Source organism: Dama dama, chromosome 20, assembly GCF_033118175.1.
Source record: "Dama dama isolate Ldn47 chromosome 20, ASM3311817v1, whole genome shotgun sequence".
Lineage (NCBI taxonomy): Eukaryota > Metazoa > Chordata > Mammalia > Artiodactyla > Cervidae > Dama > Dama dama.
In genome coordinates, this window is record NC_083700.1 from 30,534,103 (window position 1) to 30,561,723 (window position 27,621).

The following is a 27,621-nucleotide window of genomic DNA, read 5'->3' on the forward strand; positions in this document are numbered from 1 at the left end:
GTAGGTATAATGATATTCAACTCAAACTAATTTTAAACTTTAAATGTATTTATAGATAAAAGTATAGCTATACAGGTAAAGTCATCATTGTAAGAGTCTGCCTGATTGTAGGACTTTGAATGTTTGTTACTCACAGGGATAAAAATCTGAGGACTCAGACCATGATGAGAATTAGCTCCACAGCAGAAAAACAGTAAAAAGAAATGCAAGTCATGAACTGATTTTTGTTTTTTTAATATCTATATAAAAAATAACGAGCGATTTACAGATCTCTTTCTCTAATCAGAACCTCAAGTGTATATATAAAGGTACTGTACAATATATAAACATTTACAACCAGTACATCCATATTTTGCTTAGCATTCCAAGGCCACATTGCTAAGTCAGTACAGAATCAGTACAGTGACCGGTTACTTAAGAGAGGAAAGAGCCACATCAGACTGACAACAGATGACATCAAAGTTATGTCACAGTTAACAATAAAAATAGGATTTTTATCACTAATTGTGGACTATAGGGAAAATAAATCATTTCTGTGGTACTAAATTCTTAGCATTTATCAAGCCTTCTAATTTGTCTCTATTCAAGTAGTTACAATAGGTGGGTAAATATAGTTCTGGATGAAAAGGGGGTTTCAAAAAATCTCACTCTGGGAAGAATGTCTTATCTACAGGGGCTTCAGTTGTTATATTAAAGAATTTCACAGTTAGATTCTGAGAGGGAAGGACCTGAACATGATGCGTTTCACAATAACAAGATGAACCCAGGGTGACAGAACAACAGCGTTCAAATACTCCAGAAAATGGTTTTATTCTGAGAATGTTCCTTTATTTATAGATGCTACCGATTGCTAGTTCTGGGGGCTGAAAAACCCGGATCTGTTTTATGGAGCTAAAAACTGTTAACCACCTTCCAATAAACATCTTTAGTTAGGCCTTAAAATTAAGAATTCTGAAAATTTGTACAAGCTAAGCAGATGATTACTCTCCTGTTTTTAAATAAGTTAATACAGCTAGCAATTAAATAAGATCTTGCAATGTCTACCACCACGTTTGTCCTCAGTTGCTGAGCGAGTCTCAGGTAAGTTCTGCTTCTACACACCTGAACATATAGCTGCTGCCAGATGGTCCTTCATCTGGCAACAGACTGTGAAACTGGTTTTGTGATTTAAGTCTCTCTTCAAATATATATTATGTATTAATGACTAAATGACTTAGCATTGATAATTCAATCAAAATATCCAGAAGCACAAATTTGGATTTCAGAAATTTCAAATAGCAGTAAGTGATATTTCCACATGTCTCTTGGTGGTTTCATAATAAAGTAACAAATAAAAGGGTGATCTGAGATGCTGCATCAATTAGGGTTGGATAACACAGCAGGAAGTGAACTCAGTTATTTGAAATGCCTTATCCAGCCGAATTACAATAAACAAAATCATACGAAAAGTCAGTATTTGACTACATTTTCTTTTTTCTTTCCAGTAGTGATATTTGGGAGTTTTATTTTTAAACGGGGACATTATCAGTAGCTGTTAGGAAAGGTAACTGCCATCTTTAATGATGAGTTAACAATCTCTTCTTCTGCAAGGGCTCAAATATTTCTGTCTATAAACATGCAACATGCTATTGAGAGTATCAACTTCCGAGCCAAACCTACTTTTTTCATTACTGTGGAAATAGCTGAGTGAGAAGGATAAAATAGACATGATACAGTAGATAACTTGGCACAAATATAAAATGAGTTGTAACCACGTTATGAATGTCAACATGTCATTTGTTCAGACACTCATGAGGACGAGCCGGGTGTCCTGAGCGGGGTGTGTCCGACGAGCACTGGGATTCAGCTCCCTCCTGAGCGCAAAGAGGGGCAGTGGGCTCTTAGCAATCCTACAGGCCCTTCATGCAGCTAGGTAACCTGATGCTCAAATTGAAATGTCCTTATATGTGTTTCAGAATTTCTGGAAAAAAAGATTTTGGTGGGGGTTGGGGGAAATGCTGCTTTTTTGTAAGAAAAGATTACAACTTGTTTTTCTTTGTTTTATACTAAAGGTCACAGCCGCTTCTCAGCCACACCAGTGGTGCCCGTGGTTCTGCTTGCACTTGGTACCTTCCAGGGCCCTGGAGTTATTGGTGTTTTCTTAGCGGGAGAACCACTTTCAGGTTTGAACCCTCCGCTCTCTTTGTTTTTGTCAGCCGCCTCAAGTTCTTTTCTCTTGTGATCTTCTGTTTTGCTTAAAACCATCCTTTCGTCAGGTTCCTGCTTTAGCTTCTTCTCTGATATTCTGACATTTTCTCCTGTTTTATCTTTACTAGAACTCATCTGTCCAGAGGTTGCTTTTTTGCCTTTTTCATTTTCTGGTATTGCCCTACTAGTAATGTTGTTAGTCTTTTTGGATGGAAGAGACCTTTCATCCACTCGCTTGCTTTTTTTCTCTGGAGACCTGGTTCTGTTTTTTCCAGGCTGACTCTGATTTGTATCTCTCCCCAAAACACCTGATCTTTCTTTTGCATCTGAGATATGCTCAGCATTGTTGCTAGCATGGCCCCCTGCTCTTCGACTCGCATTAGACTGGTCTTTGCTGCCTTCAGTTTTTTGCTGCTTCTTTGGGCTTGAAGACCGTCCCCTGCTTTTTCCACAGTGATCCTGTCCAGAAGCTGTCCCAGTGCCGAGCTGACTGCTTTTATTCTCGCCTTTCCTGGGGCTGAGTGAGCGATCTCTGGGTCTTCTTTTGGGGTCATTTTTTAGAGGACTGGGAATCTTTTCTGCATGTTCTTCCAGATGTTGACTGGCTGACTTCTTGGGACTAGCAGACCTGCCTCTTGGTGTGATGCCATTTTCTGCTTTCAAGAGATTTTTCTTATCACCATGCCCATGACTGTTGGGTGGATCTCTTTTATTCACATTTTTATGGAGAAGAGACTTATGTTTTATATCAGACTGATTTTCATTTAAAGTGCTTTTCCTTTCAGGCACAGTGTCCTTTAATTCTTCTGCCTTTTCACATATCTGAACTCTCATCAATGATTCTTCAGTTACTGGCACATGAGACTCTTCAAATATGGAAGCAGAGTGTGAAGATGGGTGACATGGTGACTGTTCATCATAAATCACATTGGAAGATGTAGGGTTATTAATATCCCAATCACCTAAAAAAAGTGATTTTGAGTAGAACATTATTAAATTCTAGAATTATAAATAGGAACAATTAAGTTTTGAACTTTGATAGCCATTTGAATTTTACTGACTGCTTAAACAGACTGAGTATTTTATAAAGTTCATGTATATTTATATCTCTCTCTATAAAGGCAGATGTATACAGACAACTGTACTTGTACATGGGTGAAAGGTAGGTTGTTTCATATATATATATATATAAAGTAATAGCATTCATTTTTCTAATTACTTTTCATAAGTGCAATAATATATGATGTGTAAATTCTTTATAAGTAGTAAAAGCCCAATAAAAAGCTTTTAAAAGAAATAACTAATAAAATTGGACCAAATTATCTGGTCCAAGCAGCTTACTAATTTAGCTATTATTGATGGATATAGCTTAAAGATTTGCCAAAATCCACTAATAAAGGAAACCAAACTATGGTAACCAAAATGGAGTTCATGGGCATTTGTAAATAATTCTGTTGCATTAAGCTGTTAAATTTAATGTCAAAAGGAAACTGAAAAGTGCAGAAGATAGAAGTAGATGTATTTAATAGCATCATTTTTAATTAAAAAGAAAAAAAAAAAAAGAAGGAAGTGATTTACAAGACATGCAAATTTACCAAATCTTTTTAAGGAAAGACCAAGAAAAGCCCTGAAAGCCTTAATGTTGCTCAGGTTTCACGTAGGAGCACAGACCGGAAGGAGCCAAACCTGAAGAAGGAAGAGAAAAAGCCTAGGACTGTGTAAAAAAATACATCACAGTGCAGTTAGCAAAGATGTCACCGGGGATGTATGATTTACAAGCAGATGATGGAAGGTAATACAGTCAGAGAATTATAGACTGGAAGGGGACTACAGGAGATCATGTCTACACTTAACCCACACAGGTCCTACGGGGGGAAGGAAGGAAGCTGGAAGGGGTAAGGACTAAGTGGTGTGGCACTGTCAACTAGTGCACTCAGCTGAAAAACAGTGATTTTCAAATACTGTGGTATTTCAGAAACATACAGTGAATCCAAGGAAGTTTAGTATCAGTAAAGGACTACAGAAATGGCCCCAGGTCCAAATCTTTGTCTCCAGGTGGCGCTATAGGTAACTTGTTTTTGACAAATGACCAGAAAAGCCTGTTCCTTAAGAAAGAAACTCATCTTACTATAAGGAAAAAAGTAACATTTGAAGAGATTTCAAATGTTTTTCATGACATTATAATCCTTTGCCTCTCATGTTCTTATTTTCTCCAGGCACATTGCTCTGCAAAAGCAACTATGAAAGTAGCTTAACATATATTCTGTTGTAATAAAAGTCCTGTATGAGGTCACTTATTTTGTAATATTATAATTTATAGTAACTATGCTATGTAGCTAACTTTAGATGGTTCTTGTAGTTACCTCTGAATTAGCTGTTAATAGTAAAATATCTGTCCCTTCCAAATAGATATGTTTTTCCTTCTGCTGCCCCCTCCCTGACACCCTCTCAGATATAGGCGAGCTGCTTTACTTACCATGGTCAGGTATCAAGCCAGTTCCTGGCCTCAACAGAAGAAGAACTTTATTTCCACCAGCCTGAATGAGCTCAATTGCTCTAGTATGTGTGATGCCTTGTGTGGGTTCCCCATTGATTTCAACAATCTGGTCACCAACCTAGGCAGGAAATATTCACAGAAACAACAAATGAAATGACATTTCCTCCATCACTCCTGTTCTGTCATCCCTAGAGCCACCCAACTCTGCTGAAGAGCTCTCGTTTGTAAAATACTTAACTTGTGCGTGGTGCTGTAATGCTAGAGTTGAGGAGTTGGACAGGTGGTAGCAACAGGAAGAGACAATGTCTGGTTTTATTTACATGATGAAAGTTTATACGACTAGTAAGCAGGATCTGGGCATCTTGAAATCAAGAATCAAATTCCAAGTTTTCAACCAAAGCTTAAGTGGTGGGAGAGGTGAAGACTCTATGGCCCACATGGTCCCACAGAGCTAGCTCTGATGAATCTGCCTGTGAAGGGTGCTTCCCAACTTTAGCTGAATATCCTGAAACCTAGGAAGGTGGCTTCTCATCTTGGAAGACTCTCCCGGCCTTCAGGGAGAACTGCCCACTCCTTCGTGTTGCCACTACGCCCTACACATATGAGGCATTACATAAATGACACGTTTCTGGATTAAAACTAAGAAAATTCAGCTTGGAGAAATTCATCCTAATATGAATACTTATTTAAAACCAATTGCTGGCTTATACTAAATTACTTCCGTGTACAGTGATTTCCCTAGAAAACAAAAGCTCAGATCAGCATAAAATGCCTCTAGTACCATTGCTATTTCCTAGAAATGTCTGTAGTTATTCGAAAAGGAAAAGTACAAATGACTGAAGTATAACTTTTTCAAAGGACCCGCTTAAAGACAATGATGGTAATGATTTTAAAATATAGTCGATTTTGAACTGTGTTATTTCAAGGTGACGAGCAACTGAAGGTTGCTAGTCTCAAAACAGAAAATCTGAACAGTGGACAATTACTGAAATTCCAAAAAGCAATTCAAATATTTGCAAGAGCTAACTAAAACAATGCAGAAATAACCAAGAGGAGGCAGTGATTAAATAACAAAGGTGGGTAGGACAGCTCTGTATCCACAGCTGGGGCAGAGCACAGTGACTTAGAAGCTGGGTTTTGGAGGCATTATAATGTCTGTGGTTCACTCGTGGCTCCACCTCGTCCTAGCAGAGTGGTCTCATTTTCCCCTCTGTTAGGTGGGGATAACATTTGTTCCTACCTACCTCCTGGGGTTTTGGGGAGGATTTAGTGAGATAAAAACATGATTATACAACAAGCACAAATGTTAATTTTCAAGTGATTTGTTTTTTGGTTTTCAAAACAAAAGATTTAAAGTATATTAGGATGAAGAAGACTTTAACTATAGACTGCAGCCCATTCTATACAATGCAAAAATTTTTCAAATAAGACTATAGAATAGTTTTATTGCAATTTATAAAAAAATGATAAATGGAAGATCTCACAAGACAGATGGATTTAACATACAAAGTAGAAAAAAAAAATCCAAAAAAAAGCTAGCCAAAGAAAGATGATAATATGCATAATAGGATGAAGAAAAGTAATAAACATAATTCATAAAATTCTTATATCCAGAATAGGTACATAAGTGAAAAAGTCAGTACCCAGATTTCCTTTAATAAGTGATTAGAGAAAAATCATTTCCATGAGGAAACACAGATGATGAATTAGCACCAGATAATTAGGGAAATAATTCCTCTGATAATTAGGGAAATGAAAATTAAAAGTAGATACTATTTGGAGCATGCTTTGGGTATATCTTGTAAAAACATGATTGAGGTTATAATTAATTTCAATTATATTCTTTGGCTTAAGTTCTCTGTCCAAACCTGCGTATTCCTTATTCTTTCAGCATAAGTAAACTGCTATAAAACTTGTAATTGAACAGCTTTGCCACCAGATGTCATCTATGTTTAAATTTGGGTAAAGGAGAGGAGGCCCTCACAAGGGGGAAAAGTTCTAAACTGGACTATACAAAGCTAAAGATAGAAAAGTCACACCTTTGAGAGGGAAATGTGACCATTCTTATAAGTTTGTTACTTAAAAATTTTTTAATGTGATAATATAAAAAGTGAGGAATACACCTGTTGATAAAAAAAATTCAAGGTCAGGTTTTTGTATTATTGAAAAATAGAATTGTGGGGGATACAGGAGAGGAGAGAAGAGAGAAATGAAGAGAGGAAAAAATTAGGAAAGCTAGGGAAAAAAGTGTTCTTTAAAAAGCCACTTCAGGCAGTCTTGCAATTTTTAAAACATCCACTAAAATGTATTAAAATGACAAAATATTTTTAACACATTGCTTACATTATCTTGCAACCCATTAAGAAACTATATGCCTCCCAAAGAAATTGAGTCCAATGACACGAACCGTGGCCGAACACGGAGGCCCACAGACCCGGCTGTGACTAAGTCCCTGAGCCTCAGTTCTAATCTGCAAGTGGGGGTAATGCCACCTACCTCACAATTTCTGTGAGACCAGAACTAACACAAGTGAAAACATGTGGTCTGGAAGATAGCATTCATATTATCTAAATCTGTTTCTGTTCTATGTTAAATATTTCCATTATTCCCTAATATGAACTTTTCCATTCGGTTATTTCTCATTCCCTTAGCCCAGAACCTTTTTTATTCTCTCTAAATCTTAATAAGGTTTAAGGACCAGCTGAAGACTCACAAAATTTACAGATCCTCTCAACATCTTTCCATCTGTATCAATAGTTAACATTTTCTTGTTTTAGGGAATTACACTATTAAACTTTATGAAGGAGCAAGCAAACAGTGTAAGTCCTGTCTACCCAGTGATAAGTTCTGGGAGTTAAATATTAAAGAAATTCTCTCATTATCTAGAAATATAAACTGTGCATTCTATTCTTTCAACAAATATGTCTGGCGCATCTACTATCAATGCTCAAGGCACTGCCTCAGGTGCTGAAGATACTGGAATAATAGGTACAGGGTACAAAGCACAGAGTCAGCCTAACAGAAAAGATGCAGGGGAAGAGGAGGGAGGCCAGAGGGGAAGGCAGGCAGGATGCCCGGGTGGCTCCATGCGCCAGTGTCAGCTGGAGGTAAACATGCATCCCTTGGGGAAGTGGTCACTGGAGTAAGTTGTCCTTTACAACAAGGCTCCCGTGATCCTTACACCAAGTCAAGATTTTGATAATTTAGTGGCCAGAAAAATAGTTCTCTGCAAAGCTGACTTATTAGAGTTCAGAATAAACCCAGGCATAGCAGTAATAGCTTGTTTTCTTTTGTTTTCAAATTTCAGAGCTTTATATATTAAAGCTGATTTAATTGCAGAATTCTAAAGCTTCTGTTCACTATAAAGAATAACATTTTAAAAAAAAAATAATAAAATGTTTTAGAAGTAGACTTTGAATCCTTGAAGGCCTCCTTGCTTGCCTTTTATTTAGTGAGATCGGTGTATCTGAGGGTCATATTTGAAACCAGTATTTCAATTATCTCCTAGTTGTTGGTGTAATTGGGTTGTGATATAATATACAATGGAAGGTTTTTTTTTTTTTTTTAAACTCCAGATTTAAACAACTAAATGCTTATTTTTAAAAAGGCAGGGAGTTGAGGAGAAAAAGGATGAAGAAAACCAGAAATAAACATGCCATCTCCGTAAACAATGCCTCAAACTGCTGTTACTAAAACTTTAAAGAAGTTTGCTTGGGCCATGTATTTCACATGTAGAGCTACATTTTGCAGGTTAGGAAACTGAGGTTCAGAGATGTTATCCAACTATGCACAGCTGTAAGGTGGCAGAACTAGAGTTTGATCCTTGTCCTGTCTGATTCCCAAACCCATGTTCTTCCCACTTTATTAAACTATCTCTGTAAGAAAGTGAGATACTAGGGCTTCCTTAGTAGCTAAGATGATAAAGCATGCGCTTGCAATGCAGGAGACCCAGGTTTGATTCCTGGGTCAGAAAGATCCCCTGAAGAAGGAAATGGCAACCCACTCCAGAATTCTCGCCTGGAGAATTCAATGAACAGAAGGGCCCGGTGGGCTATTAGTCCGCAGAATTACAAAGAGTCAGACATGACTGAATGACTAACACACAGAAGAAAGTGAACTGCAGCTCAGCCGCTCAGCTTTGGCCACACTAAGACTCTGGCCGTCAGCCCTCTCGTTGCCGTCAGCACCCTCCAGCTCTGCTTCTGCTGCTCTGCATTCTCACTCTTCCTCGTCTTTTCTACCTTCTCCAGTTCACTAATGACAGGCCTTATACAGAGTCCTGCCCCAGCCCACAACTCTCCAAATCCTCTCCTTTAGTGAACTCACCCATGGAAAAGGCGTCAGTCATCACTTCTGTCTGGGAAATGACAACCTGGGACTGTACCTCTTGTCCTAATTGCCAGGTAAATATTTACACCTGCTTAACCGGCTGGTCCTTCAACATGACCACAGCTTAGTACACTATCAGTCTTCGCCAAGCCCTTTCTCCCACTGGCCTCCCTGATGGTTGTCTTACAGTACAGATAGGGTTGAAGCCTCTTAAGCCATCCTTTCCTCTTTCTTTTCCTTCGTCCTTCACTCATGTAATACTTGTCAGTCACCTAAACTGGTCTTTTCTTCATTAACAGTTGATCCCACAAGCATCATTTAACTTTCATCCAAAGTATTGGGTCAGCCAGAAAGTTTGCTTGGGTTTTCCTGTGAGATGTAACGGAAAAACCAGAACATCCTGGCCAACGCAGTATTACCATCCAAGCCACACTCCCACCACGACTGGACGCCTAAGCTTAGCTAAGCTATCCCCTCACCCTTCCGACACTCCCAGAGACTGATTTTATCAGTGTATTTCTCTGAAAGGAACTCTTGTGTTAAAAACCTTCTGTGACTTTCCAGTGTCTTAGACCTACATGTTGGTGACTAATTCTACTTTCATATTCTCATTTTCATCTACTCCCCTGTGTATTTTCTAAATAGACTAGGTAAACTTGACCACTTGTAGTTCCCTGTATATGACATGTACTTCCTTCCTTTTGCTAATTTCTTCAGCCTGGAATGTTTTCTTATTCTCTCCCTATTAAAATCCTCTCACACTGTCCAATGCCACCTATTCTATGAAATTTTCTCTACTCGTACTCACCTTTCTTTGAATTTATAAAAGTCTAGTCCTTTAGAGAAAGGACGGTATCTTGTTTTGGGGATTATTCTTTCTCCTAACTCACTGAGTAGCATATATAAATTCTTGGGTAAAGCAAACACTTAATACATGTTTATAAAATGAGTCCTGGGAGTGGAGCAGCGATATGGATAACTGAACACTACAACCACCCAGAAGACTTTTCTGATTGTTATTAGAATATACCATCTAATAATCTGCCAGGGAGGGTTATTTGCCTTTCTAATTAGCTTACTTAGTTTAAAAAAAAAAAAAAAGACGGAAAAGAAAAATTCCTCTTTTCCTGAGGCCTACCGGTAGTAAAAGGAGGAAGTCCAAAGCTCTTGAAGTCACAGAAGGCTTTCAACACAAGAGTTCCCCTCAAGAGTAATACACTGATAAAATCGGTCTCTGGGTGTGTAAGGATGGATGAGGTGATAGGTAGGGGGAAGGTTGTCCAGATTTTAAAATTTTTACTTATAATCTATCTGAATACCAATGAATTAACCATTTCTTTGAAAATTGAGGCCAGCAAATATCTTCTATGTAAGATTCCTCTAAGTAACAACTGGAGAAGGAAGGAAAATATCTTTTTGCAGATCCATTAAACAATCCATCCTGCAATATCATGAACAAAGGTACAGTGTTTCAGAGAATCCTACAAATGATGATAAAGGTCAGAAGAGCCATGCTCGTCAATTTTTGGCTACATCTAGAAGTAGCTAAGAGAGAAAGAAAAAGTCCTGGGACTCTTGTTTCTTGGAAGAAGTAGATGATTCTTTTTCATCCTGGCTTTCCCCGGATGAAAATATACTTTATTTATTAATCTCTTTGCCCTTGAATGTTGACTATGTAAGTAAAATTGATTTTTTCTTACCAAAGTCAAGCTGGTGCAACCAGCCTAACTGCAGAGAAGAGCACCCTGCAAAGAGGAAATGAAATCATGACAAGCATCTGCCTTTCAGGTTTTAATGATGGAAAGACTTGCTTCATAGATTCAGGAGGTTTCTGCATTCCTTTTAATCAACTATTTTCAGAAGTTTCCAGTCTGGAAACTGGGTTGCAGTTTCCAGACTGGAAAAGGGTTGCAGACAGAAGCCTACTCACGTGAATTCTGCCGTCTTTGATGGCAGGACCATCCTCAGCAAGACGAAGGATGAACAGCCCCATGTTGTACTCCTTCCCACCCCTGAGGCTGAATCCAAAGCCTCGGGGGCCCCGCTCCAGCTCCACTGGGTAACAGCCGAGGCCCTAGAGAAAGAAGTATAAGAAAAACAAGTCTGCATGGACTGCTTTATTTACAGTTTGAAGAAGGACTACTTTTATGGTTGGAAGAAATGATTTATACTCTGAATATGCACTTTTATTTTAAAAAATTGAAGTATAGTTAATTTATGATGTTGTTAGTTTCAAGTATACAGTAAAGCAATTCAGTTATGCATACACACATACATATGTAAAACTGTTCTTCTCAGATTCCTTTCCATTGTAGGTTACTACATTGAGTATAGTTCCCTATGCTATACAGTAGGTCCTTGTTTACCTATTTTACATGTAATAGCATGTATGCTGCTGCTGCTAAGTCACTTCAGTCGTGTCTGACTCTGTGCGACCCCGTAGATGGCAGCCCACCAGGCTCCCCCGTCCCTGGGATTCTCCAGGCAAGAACACTGGAGTGGGTTGCCATTTCCTTCTCCAGTGCATGAAAGTGAAAAGTGAAAGCGAAGTTGCTCAGTCGTGTCTGACTCTTTGCGACCCCGTGGACTGCAGCCTACCAGGCTCCTCGTGCATGGGATTTTCCAGGCAAGAGCATGTATATGTTACCTGAAACTCCAAATTAGTCCCCGGCTCACTGCCCCGCTATCCCCTTTGGTAACCATATGTTTGTTTTCTATGTCTGCGGGTCTATTTTTTCTTTGAAAAGAAGTTCATTTGTATCTATTTTTTGATTCCACATATAAGTGATACCATATTATATCAATATGCACTTCTGTATTATAAAGAAGGGATGTAAACTGGTTGAAGGGCTACTTGATTTCTATAAATACAGCCTAAATAAATTTGAAGGTTACATGTTTTCTCTACTAGTAGGTCAATAAACAACAGACCAGAAAACAGAATTTTGGAAAGTGTTTCCTTTAAGTAGATTTTGACTAATTTCTCTGAAAAAAGAAAACAACAGAGAGAACAGCATCAAAACATATATATTATCAAGTGTGAAACAGATCGCCAGTCCAGGTTGGATGCATGAGACAAGTGCTCGGGGCTGGTGCACTGGGATGACCCAGAGGGATGGGATGGGGAGGGAGGTGGGAGGGGGGATCAGGATGGGGAACACATGTAAATCCATGGCTGATTCATGTCAATGTATGGCAAAAACCACTACAATATTATAAAGTAACTAGCCTCCAACTAATAAAAATAATTGGGGGAAAAAAAAAGAAAACAACAACAAAAAAAAACCCCAATCCTACTTTGATTAGCTAAAACACTGCTATTTCTCGGTACTTAGCTAAGGGTTCAAATTTCTCCAATAGAAGGTAAACTTCTCTTTCTCTCTTTCCTTTCTCTCGTGGACACTAACAGAATGCCAAACACAAAGTAGGTCCTTAGGAATGATCAAACTTGGGAACAAATTCATCTGAACTGATCCTCAATTAAAATTCATCAGTGTCAGTGACTCAGCAACAGAAAAGACCAGTCTGCAGCTGGGGGACATCTCTGTTACCTGATTGTGCCGACTGCCTACGACGGAAATTGTTGCGGTGTCAGGCTGTGCAAGGTGCTTGTGGTCAGACCACGAGTGTCTGTAGGAAATGGAGACGTCTTTTCCAATCTCGCCTTCTGTGGCACTTCTACAGGAGACAGAAATCAAGTCATTCTTAGAACTGAGAGAAAGAAAAACAGCCTAAACGTAAAGGTAGATCAATTTCGTTTCCTTCAAAAGCTGAACCTTACCATTCTCCCTCTGACAAACTGCTATAAAGTCAGACTGTCTGAAGCAGAGAGACGCCAGGCAAAAACTGGCTATTAACTCTAGCATGGCTTAAAGTCTATCAACATCTCCATGCTGGGATTTTTTTGTTTTGTTTTAAGGGTGTCTTAGCACATTTTACATCAAGGAAAACTGCGCTCAAGGCACTGAACCGGAGGGCAGATAAGCTGACCTTGTCATAGTGAAAAATGGCTCTCCTGCAGCACCAACGCCCATGAAGATGCTGAATTTCTGGAAATTGAGTTTTTGTTTCATGGCTAATATTTTCAACAAAAGAGGGAAAAAAACAATGCACAAGTAATGCTCAGGTAAGTCTGAGGAGACGGTAATCCATGTAGGTCTAGGCTTCTCTTCCAAAACTGTAAGGACCAAGGGCAGCAGCGTAGGGGGACAGTACTGTCACATCATTCTAATCCCCACTTGTTAGCAGAATGGATGCTTACCCTGCACCCTGGGCCAAGGCTGGGAAGAGGGAGGAAGGGACAGAGGCCCTGGAGGATGGAGGTCTCATCTTGACCTTACTGGCTGGCTTCTGCATAACTGTGTGGAGATGGGGGTGGGTGGGCAGGTAATGAAAAGTGGGGAGACAAGGAGAGAAAAAAACCAAAACCTGAGAAGAGCAGCCTTACCTGTCCCCAGGTATGTGGTTGGCCTGTGACTGTCCCACAGGCCTGTGCTGCAGGGCTGGGCTTTGCCTGGCAGAGTTTGTTCCTGATGGTGGACCAAGATGCTCTGTTCAAAGGCAAAAATGAGAGAAATAAGAATTTGTACCAAAAAATGTGGAGGCCGAGAAGATCTATGAAAGTGAGATGATAACAAGTTCCCGACGGTAGGGACTATTGTCTGCAACTGAAATGTTATGTCTTTTCCCCTGTGGCTTCTGATGGATGTTTATGTTTGGAGAAAACAGGACTCATTCTTACTGCACCCGCTTCCCCTCTTTCACCATTGCTTTGGTGGCCTTTCCACCCAACATGAAAACAAGTGAACACACTCCGTCGTTATTATTGAGAGGATGGAGTTCCAGGAACTGTCTTTTAACCTATTTATGGGTTTCCCAGGCACACTGCTCATAACTGGTAAACTGCCCTAGGTGACAAAGACAGGTCTTAAGAATGCTGGAACACAGAGGCCAGTCTGGAAACCACACACATATCCTTAACCTGCACCTTCAATATAGCAGTAGTCATTTCCCCTGACTCTAGTGTCAGAGACAAACTTAGAAAATCATCCTGAGTGTTGACAAATGTTCATAAAGATTTTAATGATTCTGCTTTCTCAGAGCACAAAAGAAATGAAAAAAAGAAACATTTGTTTCTGTATCATCCTCAACAGCTCCAGAACTCCTGTTGTTGCTTGACAGATTTCATAACTAAGTTGAGTAACTCCGTGCATCTAGAATTAGATGCCAGTTCATGGGAGATGACAGTTAAAAGACACTCTTCAGGTTGTTCAACTTGCATTTTTAAAGCTGACACTTTCTAATGTTTTATCGCACCAAAATTTCAATTCATAGGATATTTAAAGTATCAGAGAGAAAAAGACTTCCCTGGTGGCACAGTGGATTAAGAATCCGCCTCCCAATGCAGGGGACAAGGGTTTGATCCCTGGTTTAAGAAGATTCTACATGCCGTGGGGCAGCTGAGCCCCTTGTACCACAACTACTGGATCCCGTGCAGCCAGAAGCCTGTGCTCTTCAACAAGAGAAGCCACAGCAATGAGAAGCCCAGGCACCGCAACTAGAGAGTAGCCCCTGCTTGCAGCAACTAGAGAAAGCCTGCACAACACAATGAAGACCCAATGCAGTCAAAAGTAACAGAAATTATCTTTAAAAGAGAGAGAACATAGATTGATGATTAAGACCATGAACTTTAGAGCAAGACTGATGGGGTTTAAGCCAGATCCCATAATTTTCTAGCTGTGTGTTCTTGAACACATAACTTCTCTGTGGTTCTAATCATCTCATCTATAAAAAGGAATTATAGCTACCTCATAGGGTTATTAAGTTACTATATGCTAGAACAGTGCCTGGTATATCATATTACTATAAAAAATGCTTCTGATAAAATGATCATTATAGCTATCATCATAATCATCAAAATGACTGGGGCTATATTTCTCTCAAGATGTACACTCTGAAATACTGACCTAACTTCAGCAAAAATGTCCCATGTAGGGGCCATTTTTAGGTTAGAATATGTAGAAACTGATAAAATCTGAATCTCAGAATATAATGAAAATAGAGAAAGGCTGATGTGAAAGACAAGGAATATGAATGGTTAGGAAGCAATTTCTACTGAGAAAACTGGGACTTCAGGGTCACTAAGTGCATTGCTCTTTTATGGCTTGGCTTAAGTTGTTTCTCTTCAAAGTTCTTGGGACTAAAAACATAGATAAATAATTTATTCTTATTTAAGAACTTCTTATAACTGAAAGCACTCTGAAAACACAGGCCAGAGTATAAACGGTGGTGGGAGGACAGTGATGGGATCTGGCTAAGCTGTGGCAGCCCCGGAGGGTTTCTGATGCTCTGACTCTGCCTGCTGGGCTTGTGTGTCTACATGGGTTTCAACACCACGTACCCGATGTACGGGTGGAGGCCCAGCTTTGCAGAGCTCATCCAGAGGGTCGTCTTTCCTCTTTAAACTGAAGTGATCCAGAAAGGGAGAGTGGAGCATGAATTCTTTTAATTTTAATTTTTGGCAGGGGTATGACCTGGAAACTTGTCTGTTGTGCGTTTATTCACTATCATGAATTTAATTTCCCTAATTACCTTAACAAATTACTTACACTGGCCTCCTTAACCCCCAGTCTCGTCTTTATTCCACCTCCTGGACTCCAGTCCTGGCACAGACACTGAAACAGGCCACAGCCTTGCTTAGGAACCTACGGCAACTTTTTATTGCTCCTAAGGTACTATTCAAACCTGTCACCTGGCCCTCCTGGCTTCCCAGTTCATCTCCTGTTCAAAAATGTCCTGTCCTCTGTGAAATCTTACCTGGCTCCCTATGCCCACTTTTCATAGCAGTTACCACATTATGTCAGAATTGGGTCAAATACCTGTCTCCCCTGCTAGACTGTGGATTCCTTGACTGTAGAAATCACCCCTCATTCACATTCCTGTGCCCATTAAAAAGTCCAGAAGTTCTTTTACCCTTTGCTTACTGGGTATGTCAATTTCTAGTTACCTGTCTCTAAACTTGAGTACTCATTATAGAGTTGAATTCTGTCATTGTAAATTCATGGCTACTATCGAGGCAATAGAATCTGCTGGGAAATATTACATCTATCAACAAGATGACTGGAAGATACCTATACCTTTGTATTAATTAGTCCAACTTAGATAATTTTTTTGGCTTCACTATCTTGGCTAGAGGAATGGGTATGTAACTTCAGAGCAGGATAGTATAAATAAGCTGATCAATTTCAAATTTTCCTCTACCTTCTCCTAAGGATAAGAGACGTCACTGCTAGGCAAAAAGCACCACAAATTGATGCTTATTCTTATAGTTACATGTTTTTTTTTGCTATCCTCTTCAAGCTTAAGTAAACTTTCTATCAGTATTCCTTTTAATTTTTAGTCCTTCAAACCATCCTATATAACATCTCCAACTTACGTGTAAAAGATAGTCTACTTCAAATATTTATTCCATGGTATCAAACAGGCCTATGTTTTCTCTGAATTTTATCTGAAAATTCTTCAAATAGTAAAGCAATAGGTTAAGTACATCTTTACCTCAATGAGAATTAAACTTTTTCTAGAGTTTCTACATGTGCCTACTTAAGACGAAGTGTATTATCAGAGGGTTTCCCAGGTGGATAAACATAAAATTCCAGTTAAAACTACAGCAACAAACATTATAATATACTGGCAATCATTTTACCAAGAATAAATAAGAACCTTATGAGAGAAGGTTCGTGTGTGTGTGTGTGTGTGTGTGTGTATGTGTGTGTGTATGTGTGTGTGTGTGTGTGTATAGAGCCACCTTATGAAAGGGTCTTATATGTATGTGTGTATATATACACACAAATTCTTAAAATTATATATTATATATATATTATATACATACAGATAATATTAAACCAGCAGAACAGGATAGAGAGCATGTTTAAGGAGGAAGTTAACATACAGAAGAGATGGCTCCACAAATCAATGAGGAAGTACTACTAATAGCTGGCACTAGAAAAACTGGCTCACTCTTAAGAATAAAAAATAAAACTGGATCCCTCCTAAAACTATATATAAAGTGAGGCTCCAGATGGATTAAAAACCTAAATGCAAAATTAGAAATCTAATAGAAGATAATGTAAGAGAAAGTCTCTGTGATATGGGGTGGGGAGCAATAGCTTATTTTAAGCAAAATTTCAAAAGTATAAGCCATGAAGTAAAAATTGACTAATTTGGTGACATCTAAATTAAGAATCTGTATAATAAAGGGAGCCATAGTTAAAGTTAACATACAGATGACAGGAAAAGGTATTTGTACTTTCTAAAACTAAATTTGGCTAATGCCTATCTAATTCATAAGGAATCTCTAAATGCCAACAAGAAAAAGACAGCAACTCCACAAGAAAAATGAGTAAAGGTTCTGAAGAGGCAATTCACAAGAAGAAAAACAGATGCTCAAATTCATGGGTAAGCAGAGAAATGCAAATTATCTACCAATGAAGAAACATTCTCCATACTGTACCCTAGCCAACTTGATAGCTGGATAAGGCCAAGTGTTGGGGGAGGGGATGTGAAGATAAGGAATCCTCAGTGTTCTGTTGGTGGAAACATAGATGCCGCAGCCATTACAGAAGAAAATCTGATAGTACAGTACCTGGTCAAAGTAAGCAATTTCTTTGATCAATTTCACTCCAATAAATTCTCACACAGTTTTATAAAATACATATAAGAAAGTGTATGAGGATAGTTTGTGATGATGTGGAGTCGGAGACAATGTGGATTGGGGAGTAGACAAGTAATGAGTGGTAAATATACAGTATGGGAAATGGTCAAGTAGTTAAAAGCAATCAATATGTTTACCCAGCAACCTGGATAAATCCTGAAGGCACATAATACTCTGATAACAAAAGAACAAGCAACCAAAGAAAAGATCAATAAGTTTAGACAACATCAATGTTAAACTTCTGTGCATCAGAAGACAATATCAAGAAAGTGAAAAGATAAGCCACAAAATGGGAGAAAAGACTTGTAAACCATATATCTGATAAGGGTCTAAAATCAGAATATAAGCCTTATAATTCAACAATAAAAGAGACAACCCAATTAAAAGTGAGCAAAGGATTTGAATAGACATTTCTCTGAAGAAAGATATGCAAGTGACCAACAGCACATGAAAAGACACTCAATCTCATTAGTCACCAGGGAAATACAAATCAAAACTACTACTACTACTTCACACTCACTGGAATGGCTTACACACACACACACACACACACACAAAGAAAATGGTGAGGATGTGGAGAAATTGGAAGCTTCATATATTACTGGTGGGATTACAAAACAATGCAAGTGTTGGGGAAAACAGTTTGGCAGTTCCTCAAAAATCTAAGCATGAGTTACTATATGACCTAACAATTCTACACCTAGGTATATACCCAAGAAAAATGAAAACATATATCTGTACAAAAATCTGTACACCATCGTTCATAGCAGCATTTTTCACAATAGAAAAAAACCCAAGTGTCTATCAAATAATGAATAAATAAGCAAAATGTATATACACATAATGGGATGTTATTCTTTAGTCATAAAAAGGACATGAGTGTGTATGTTAGTCACTTAGTCATGTCCAGCTCTTTGCAACCCCATGGACTCTAGCCTGCCGGGCTACTCTGTCCATGGAATTCTCCAGGCAAGAATACTGGAGTGGGTAGCCATTTCCCTCTCCAGGGGATCTTCCTGATCCAGGGATTGAACCCGCGTCTCCTGCACTGCAGGTAGATTCTTTACTGTCTGAACCATAAGGAAGCCCAAACGGACATGCTACAACACAGATGAACCATGAAAACATTTTGCTAAGTGAAAGAAGCCAGACACAAAAAGTCACATAGTATATAATTCCATTTACATGAACTGTCTGGCAAATCCTTAGAGAAAGAAGTAGTGGTTTCTTAAAAGGGTGATAAAATGTTCTGGAATTGGTGGTGATGTTTGCACAACCTTATGAAAATATTAAAAACCACTGACTTGTATACTTTAAAATAATGAATTTTATAGTACATGAATTATGTTTTAATTAAAAAGAAAAAAAGAGATACAACAACTAAATGCTATGTAAGATCCTGCATTGGATCCTGTAACAATTAAGTGACATAAAGAGGAGAAAGCACATGGTTCTGAGGGGAAAAAAAACCAGCATAAAGTCTATAATACAATATCATTTATACAAATCAAAAAAAAATGCACACACAAAAACATGTATTTTAAAAGACATAAAAAGAGGGACATAAAACACACTGGCATAACTGCCAGTGGGAAAGGTGAGAGAAATGATAGTGGAGAATGAAGACAAGCGAGAACAAACAAATAAATGGAAAAGAACAAAAAATGACTACCAGAACCATTCTAACATAGTCCTTGCTACCTTTGGTACCTTGGGTTCAGTATTAAAAATGGAATGAACAAGAACTGACCCAACAGCAACTGACACAGCTGACACAAATCAACTCTGAAAAAGAATACATTTTAAAGACTTCTTCAAGCAAGAACAAGCAGGCTTAGTCAGCTTATGATCTAGACTTGAGAAGGAGCCGCTGTAGTCAAGAGGTGGCAGTGTCGTGGGAATGCCACGAGCCAGAGGGAGTCCTGAGTATGTTCGAGGGTTTTACGCCATACACATGATATTTGACTTGGGAACTTGGCAAAATAAGCACAAATACTGAATTGTATCTAGCAAAAGGGGGAAAAGAAGGTGAAGGGAACAAGTTCCATTTTTCCAGGTAGTTGTCTTTTATCAATTTATAGTGGATGGCTATGGAGAGTCAGGGAGCAGTAACACGTGGGAAAGAACGAAGCTCTGAGGTATTGATCTGAATGTGTGATTTCTAAGAACAGCTGGCGAGCTATAAATGTGCATCTGACTCTTTAGTGCAGTTAATAGACTTTATATGGAATACAAAGAGAAACTTGGACTGCTTACAAACTCCATGAATGGGATTTTATGGACAGAAGGGACACTTTCTATTTTTTTACCTAGAAAAGTAATTAAGAGATTCTGAATGTTCCCATAGTTCAGTAAAACAGAGAATAACGGAATAAGGTGTAATCACTGAAATGTGATTTTACATGTCAAACGTGATTGTATATTTTAAGAGGCTACACCTACATTTGAAATACACCTTAAAAAAAAAAAAAAAAAAAACCTTAAAGCATGGATCTCCACACTTCTAATTTTCCTAAATTTTGGCTGGCATTACATAAGAAGTCTTAAGATTTCCCAGTACACAGGTTTAGAAGTATCTGGACCAGAATGTCAAAGTTAATCTTTCTTTTTGCCACATCATGTGGCTTGTGAGATCTTAGTTCCTCACCAGGCATTGAACACATGCCCACAGCACTGAAAGTACAGAATCCTAACCAATGGACTGCCAGGGAATTCCAAAATTAATTTTTAAAAGAAAGAAAAATGAGTAATTTTGGACAACATTTTAGAGAAAACACCATCAACAATAAAGGGTAATTTGGAAAAAAAAAAATACTAATGTCATTCAGCAGTAGAAAGACCACTTTTTTCTCTATCTCAAGGCTACTTGAAGTGTGGTCTGTTAGTCAGCAATAAGATGTTTACTGATACTGAGAGTAAAAGTTTTTAAAAATTTGTAACAAATTGACAGAACAATTTTCTCATTTTAATTATTCACTTTTTATTATATTTTACAAAAATGCTAGTCTGTGATGAACTGGGGAAAAAAACCACTGATGCTTCTATATGTGGTTTGAGAAATACTGATCTATACTACTGCTGATTCCACTACTTCTAGCAGTTTCCATCACTACTGCATGCCAAACATGGTGGTATAAATGCACCACATACAGCATTCTCAGAACAACTCTGAAATGTCATTTCCTGTGGCACTGAGGCCTGCTTTTCTTTGTGGGTCACAGAACAAATTTAAGGCTAAAAAGCAGGCTATAGAGATCATGGTAAAGAAACTAAGATAAATCTTACCAAACTCATATTAACAATAAGCTTCATTCAAAAATTTTTATTGAGCATGAACTATGTGGCTAACACAGTTCTGGCTCTTTAGTACCAACTATGATAACATCTCTGGGTCTTCCCTGGTGTCTTTTTCTGAGCTCCAAAATCACTGCAGATGGTGATTACAGCCATGAAATTAAAAGACACTTACCCCTTGGAAGGAAAGTTGTGACCAACCTAGACAGCATATTAAAAAGCAGAGACATTACTTTGTCAAAAAAGGTCCGTCTAGTCAAGGCTATGGTTTTTCCAGTGGTCATGTATGGATGTGAGAGTTGGACTATAAAGAAAGCTGAGCGCAGAAGAATTGATGCTTTTGAACTGTGGTGATGGAGAAGACTCTTGAAAATCCCTTGGACTGCAAGGAGATCCAACCAGTCCATCCTAAAGGAGATCAGTCCTGGGTGTTCATTGGAAGGACTGATGCTGAAGCTGAAACTCCAGTACTTTGGCCACCTCATGCGAAGAGCTGACTCATTGGAAAAGACCGTGATGCTGGGAAAGATTGAGGGCAGGAGGAGAAGGGGACGACAGAGGATGAGATGGCTGGATGTCATCACCGACACAATGGACATGGGTTTGGGTAAACTCCGGGATGGAGTTGGTGATGGACAGGGAGGCCTGGCGTGCTGCAGTCCATGGGGTCGCAAAAAGTTGGACACGACTGAGCAACTGAACTGAACTGAAGTTCCCTGGTGGTCCAGCGGTAAAAGAATCTGCCCAGAGTCGATCCCTGGATTGGGAAGATCCCCTGGAGAGGGGAATGGCAGCCCATTCCAGTAATCTCACCTGAAAAATCCCATGGACAGTGAAACCTCCAGGGCTACAGTCCATAGCGTAGCAAAGAGTTGGACATGACGACCATAAGTCCGTATTCTGTCTGTGAGTCTCTTTCTGTTTTGTAAGACTTAGCGACTAAACCACCACCACCATGACAAAATCTCTCTTCACAAATCTTATGAATGACTACATTCTAGTAGGGGAGATGACAATAAAGAAATAAACTCACAGATCAATAACCTCAGGTAGAGATAAGTACAGTGAAGAAAAGTAAAGCTGAGAAAGGGAAGAGAGGAAGACTGGGGCAGACAAGGAGAGGTTTATTTTAGATCCTGTGATCACAAGGGGGAAGCATAGCAGTTATGAGCACAGACTCTGGAGAGAATGCCCGATTCAAATACTTGTTCCGTCACTAGTTTTATGACCATGGACAAGTTCTCTAACGGCTCTGTGGCTCGCTCCCTCATCCATAGAATAGGAAATTAATAGTGCCGACCTAGCATTAGTGTGAAGACGAAGAGTCAGCAGAAGTAAAGTATTCAGGACAATGCCTGCTACATAGTAAGTGTTTCCTAAACATTATTATTTCTGCAGGCAGTGAGACTTAGGGAAGACCAGAATGAGGAAGGAGGCCATGCAAAGATATGATAAAATAATGACAGCTATAATTAGATGAGCACCTTAGGGTATTTATGCAGATTATGTATATTTTCACCTTTAATCTTCACAGTGATCTTGAAATAGATATCATTATTCCCATCACATAGAGAAAAAAAAACTGAAGGTTAGAAATGTTAAGTGACATGTTTAAGGCCTGCCAACTAGCTAATAGGTGTCAGTGAACTCTGTCAGTCAAAAGCCTTACTTCTTCTATTGGGTGTATCTTGCCTCTACTAGGTATTGGCATAGAACTGAAAATAGCCTTAATGTTGCTCATTCATCCATTTACTCATTACTTCTTTCAAAAAAAATATTTACTGAGTGCCTAGCAAGTATCAGGGCTTCCCTGGTGGCTCAGCCAGTAAAGAATCCACCTGCAATGAGGAAGACAGCTAGTATCATAGTCCATTGGTAATATTTTCTTTGTCTTCAAAGAGTAGACCCTTTTATTTGGGACATAGTGATGTAAGAAGAGCACTCAATGAATTGCAAAGATAAGGAATGCAGTGGGGGGTGGGGGAAGCCAATGTGCACAGAGACCAATGAGGCCCAGTTCAAAAGAGGATTTGGGGACTTCCCCTGACCGTCCAGTGGTTAAGGTTAAGACTGCACTTCCACTGCAAGAGGTGTGGGTTTGATCCCTGGCAAGGGAATTAAGATCCCACATGCCACACAGTTTAGCAAAAAGAAAAGAGGATTTAGAAAAAAGAGAGAGAGGATTTGGGAAGAGCCGGGAGGAAAATTTAAAAGGCAGGCAGGGAGAAGAATCAAAAAATGCTTTCTGTGCAGGGAGCGGGGAAGCACTGGAGCTTCCACTGAGGAGGACTTCAGAGCAGCCAGGCAAACTCATGTCCACAGAGAAATCCCCCTACAGAATCTCGGACAGAAGGGAGATTTATGTAACACCTCAGAGACAACTGTATGTTAGTGGTGCAGGAGGAAGGGAAAAGAAAAATTCAAGAATTTAAAAACCTGAAAACGGATAGCTTAGAGGATCACTGCCAGCAGGGGGAATGGAGTGGGACAGGAACACACATTACAGTATAAGGAATTTTAACATGGAGACTGACTTCATACATTTGTTTCTTTTGGCCTCTTTTTAGTTTTACAAAATTAGGAAAAATAATAGAATAAGCATTATGTAATGGTTACCTTGTAATTCATAAACAAAGAACATGAACTGGTTGTTATTCAAAATGGTTCCTAATTACAAATTCTTAATGATCAAAGGCAGCCTTATAGCAAGGCAAGACACTAAGTGCGTCTTATGCCCTATTTACTGGCTATTCCTACATATTCCTGCTCCTGCATTTATAAAGCAGCTTCCAGAATGAAGCCCTGCCTGCAAGGCAAGGCACACTATGACATGGACCTGACATGAAAGGTTTGATATCAACAGTGACTTTCTTTGAACTCTTCAGAGGATTTTCTCTCACTCAAGTAGAGACTTAAGACATCATTTTAAGAAAATGAGATCTGCGCCAGCCCAGGTGGGATGCATGAGACAAGTGCTCCGGCCTGGTGCACTGGGAGGACCCAGAGGAATCGGGTGGAGAGGGAGGTGGGAGCGGGGATCGGGATGGGGAATACGTGTAGATCCATGGCTGATTCATGTCAATGTATGACAAAACCCACTGAAATGATGTGAAGTGATTAGCCTCCAACTAATAGAAAAAAAAAGAAAAAAAAAGAAAATAAGATCTGAAACATATTACCTATATCTTTCACTCTGGGTGCTTGCTCCTCCAGCATGTAAATAAATGGCCACTACTCGCTAGCTGGATTATTTTTCTTGAGCTACTGACAACTTTATAATAAACTGTCTTTTAAATTCATTAAATGGAAAAGGCAAAAAATGAGACTCCGGCATGTATAAATGGTTCTATCACTGCAGTGGCTCTGGTACTTCTGCAGGTTCTATGTCCCTCAGATCAGTTTTGGGAAGGCAGGTGTAACAGTTCTTACCTTCTTCAGCAATGACCGTTAGTGTGACAGTGACCCCAGCATCCTTGATCAGCTGAACAATGTTATCATGGGACAACTCAACAATGGACTGCCCATTCACTGCAGAGATATGATCTCCAACTTTCAGCTTCCCACAGCGATCAGCTGGACTTCCTTCTATGACTCGGCCAATTTTATGAGGAATAACTATGAAGAAGAAAAAAAGTTCCCACGTTTTTCAATTATTTAACATATCTCTTAGTATTGGATTTATCATCAGCATCAAAAATTCAACCTAATAACAAAGAAAATCCTTCAAAGATATATCAGAAAAACCACCACGAGTGATCATCCTATCCAAATGCAACTATCTTCATGTTATCTTCCATTCTTTGTCGACACGCAGATACTCTTTACACAGCTGCAACCACAGCATATAAACCTCTTTGCTTTTCTCCACTTACCAGAAACCTTTTCCAATTTTTATATTGCCCTCCTAATAATCCCATTTAAAGGCTACTGACCTCAGTGATATTTATTAAAATATCTCATGTTTCCTGTTTGCCATTGGCTGTTTAGGCTGCAACATGAATTTGGGTATTTTAGAAACTGCTACAATGAGATCATCTTTGGTTCAGTTGAAGGGGCCTTTACTCCCCCAAGAAATCTTGTAAATAAATGCAGTTCAAAATCAAGTTCAGGACTCAGCATGGTCAGAAATCCAGTTACAGTAAAAAGACTGATCATTAAAATGAATCATATTTACTTCTAGAACAAAATTTATTCCTCTTATTTGTGCCTCTCTCTATATTTTTTTTTAATTAGAAAAGCTGAGTGGAATTAGAACATTAAGTATTTAACGTTAAGATTATTTGGCTTATGGATGAAATCCTACCCTGGAAACAGAAAGCTGCTCTAAGACATTTGGAAAGATACTTTGTGCGGTTCTATTATATCTCTAGTTTAATGCTGAAGGCTTTCCTAGAGTAACTATTAAGACTCTCCACTATTATTATTCCTTAAAATGAGTTCTCAGACATTCAGGGAATCTTGTGAAAATATCTTTCACCATTTAATAAGGGGCATTCATATTAAGAAACAAGTGTTCCTTCTATGCTCTCTAGAATTTCTTTGTCTACCTTTATCTGGCACTTGGGCTCCTGCTGAATGTGGCTTATTATCAATAAGGATAATTTAATATTTTTAAATGGCACTGTGATTATGTTTAATTTCTATAGTAAAATGGGCTCCTTAGTAGTATTTCTGAATTATATCTAGGTGTATGTTAGGGTCATTTTAATAGAATTTCATTTGGATTGGAAGTTATTCTTGGCCATGATTTATGCCCCATGGACAGTTGGCGCCATTCCTTGGCCCTTCTAGGATTATGCAGTGTGAGATTTTATCTTAAAAAAGAGGAAGTCAATGTGGAAGCAAGTACCTTTTAGCTCTGAATTATACCAAGCACTTACACCATTTTCCTCACTGTTGTTGTGCTTAGTCGCTCAGTCATGTCTCACTCTTTGCGACCCCGTGGACTGTAGCCCTCCAGGCTCTTCTTGTCTGTGGACGTTTTCAGGCAAGGACACTAGAGTGGGTTGCCATTTCCCTCCTTCAGGGGATCTTCCCGACCCAGGGATCAAAACTGCATCTCTTGTGTCTCCTGCATTGGCAGGCAGATTCTTTACTGCTAGCACCACGGATTGGGTTTGATCCCTGGGTTGGGAAGATGCCCTGGAGGCGGGCATGGCAACCCACTCCAGTATTCTTGCCTGGAGAACCCCACGGACAGAGGGGCCTGGGGGGCTGCCGTCCGTGGGGTCTCGAACAACTAAGCGACTGAGCACAGCAGAAGCAGCGCGGGCTGGGCCCTGTGCCAGGCGACGTGAGCCGCTGCCCAGCTAGGACCACCGGCGGCACCTCAGAACTGCGTGGAGGGTCACACAGGCGCCCGGTGGCGACCTTCTAGATCAGTATCTCAGTAACTCTCCTTCTTAGACGAGACCGACTTGTAAACAGTGTTCACTCCAGATCCCCTGGGAAGAAAACCATTCAACTCCCTGGAACACTGAAAGGGGTTTGTTCAGACTTGGCGAAAGCATCAAACAAGGAAAACCTCTGAGGCCTCAGTTGTTCCTTTCTCATGTGAGTAATGTGGTCAAAAGGAAACTGGCAAATCTTGGTACAGAATTTCCTGAAGGGTTAGTCATAGAGGTGAGGAGAGATGAAAGTAGTTTATTGTCTAACAATAATAATAACAAAAGATTGTTACTGTCTTGGGATTTATAGTAGCACCACCAAAACAGTTAAAGATAAACAGACCAGTAGAAAGATAACTTCTGAACATCCTTTGAATAGACTGTGAAGTTTTCAAGGTAACTGCTTAGAGCACTTCCCAGGTGGCACTAGTGGTAAAGAACCCGTCTGCCAGTGCAGGAGACATAAGAGATGCAGGTTCAACCTCTGGGTCAGGAAGATCCCCTGGAGAAGGAAATGGCAACCCACTCCAGTACTCCTGCCTGGAGAACCTCATGGACAGAGAAGTCTGGTGGGCTACAGTCCATGGGGTCGTAAAGAGTCGGACACGACTGAAGCGACTTGGTATGCACAAGCGCTTAGACTACCCATGTCTAAGGAACTGTCTGACGTCCTGCCTTACTGTCGGTATACAAAGTCTGTGGGAATTTGCATGAAGTCAATTTCTCCACCTTCATGCATCTTTGGCCTAAATCTGTCTCACAGGCTGGCTTGTCCAGCTGCTGAGATGACTTTGGTGCTCTTAAAACATTACTTTTCAGGAAAAGAAAAGAAAGGAAAAGAAAAACAGCTGAAAATGTCCCCTTTTAAAAGAAATCCTTTGCAACCAGAACTGAAAAGTATGAAAAGTGGAATGCCAAAACCACTGAAGTGCTGGCCATACCAAAACTAGTCAGGTCCTTTCCATCTTCAACAGAGGTGTTTGCTGAGTACTCCACTCATGCAGCCCTACAAAAACTGGTCCAAGACAACAAGGATGCTGGGCCTGGATCCCTGACCTTTGAAGAAGTCAATGGTATAGAATTTTATAACTGGTATTAGAGATGCTAGTGGGAACTCTTCCTGTGACAAACGTCAGCAGAAAATACATTTCAGCAGAAGAAAAAAAAAAAAACAAAAAAACCCAACAACCTACAAGGAGTAGAATACCAAACTGTAC

General features: G+C 39.4%; 1 protein-coding gene across 2 annotated transcripts in view; it reads right to left on the reverse strand.

Annotated features, from left to right (window-relative positions):
- Positions 1-218: 218 nt before the first annotated feature.
- The window catches only part of MAGI3 (membrane associated guanylate kinase, WW and PDZ domain containing 3), a 244,578-nt gene continuing 217,175 nt past the window's right edge, over positions 219-27,621 (reverse strand). For both annotated transcript variants that reach the window (XM_061121116.1, XM_061121115.1), the window contains exons 16-21: positions 24,447-24,632; positions 13,461-13,563; positions 12,565-12,691; positions 10,944-11,087; positions 4,664-4,802; positions 219-3,149 (exon numbers count right to left, since the gene is read on the reverse strand). In XM_061121116.1, coding sequence (XP_060977099.1) covers positions 2,053-3,149; positions 4,664-4,802; positions 10,944-11,087; positions 12,565-12,691; positions 13,461-13,563; positions 24,447-24,632 — 1,796 coding nt within the window. In that variant the 3' untranslated portion in view covers positions 219-2,052. The remainder of the gene's footprint in view (positions 3,150-4,663; positions 4,803-10,943; positions 11,088-12,564; positions 12,692-13,460; positions 13,564-24,446; positions 24,633-27,621) is intronic.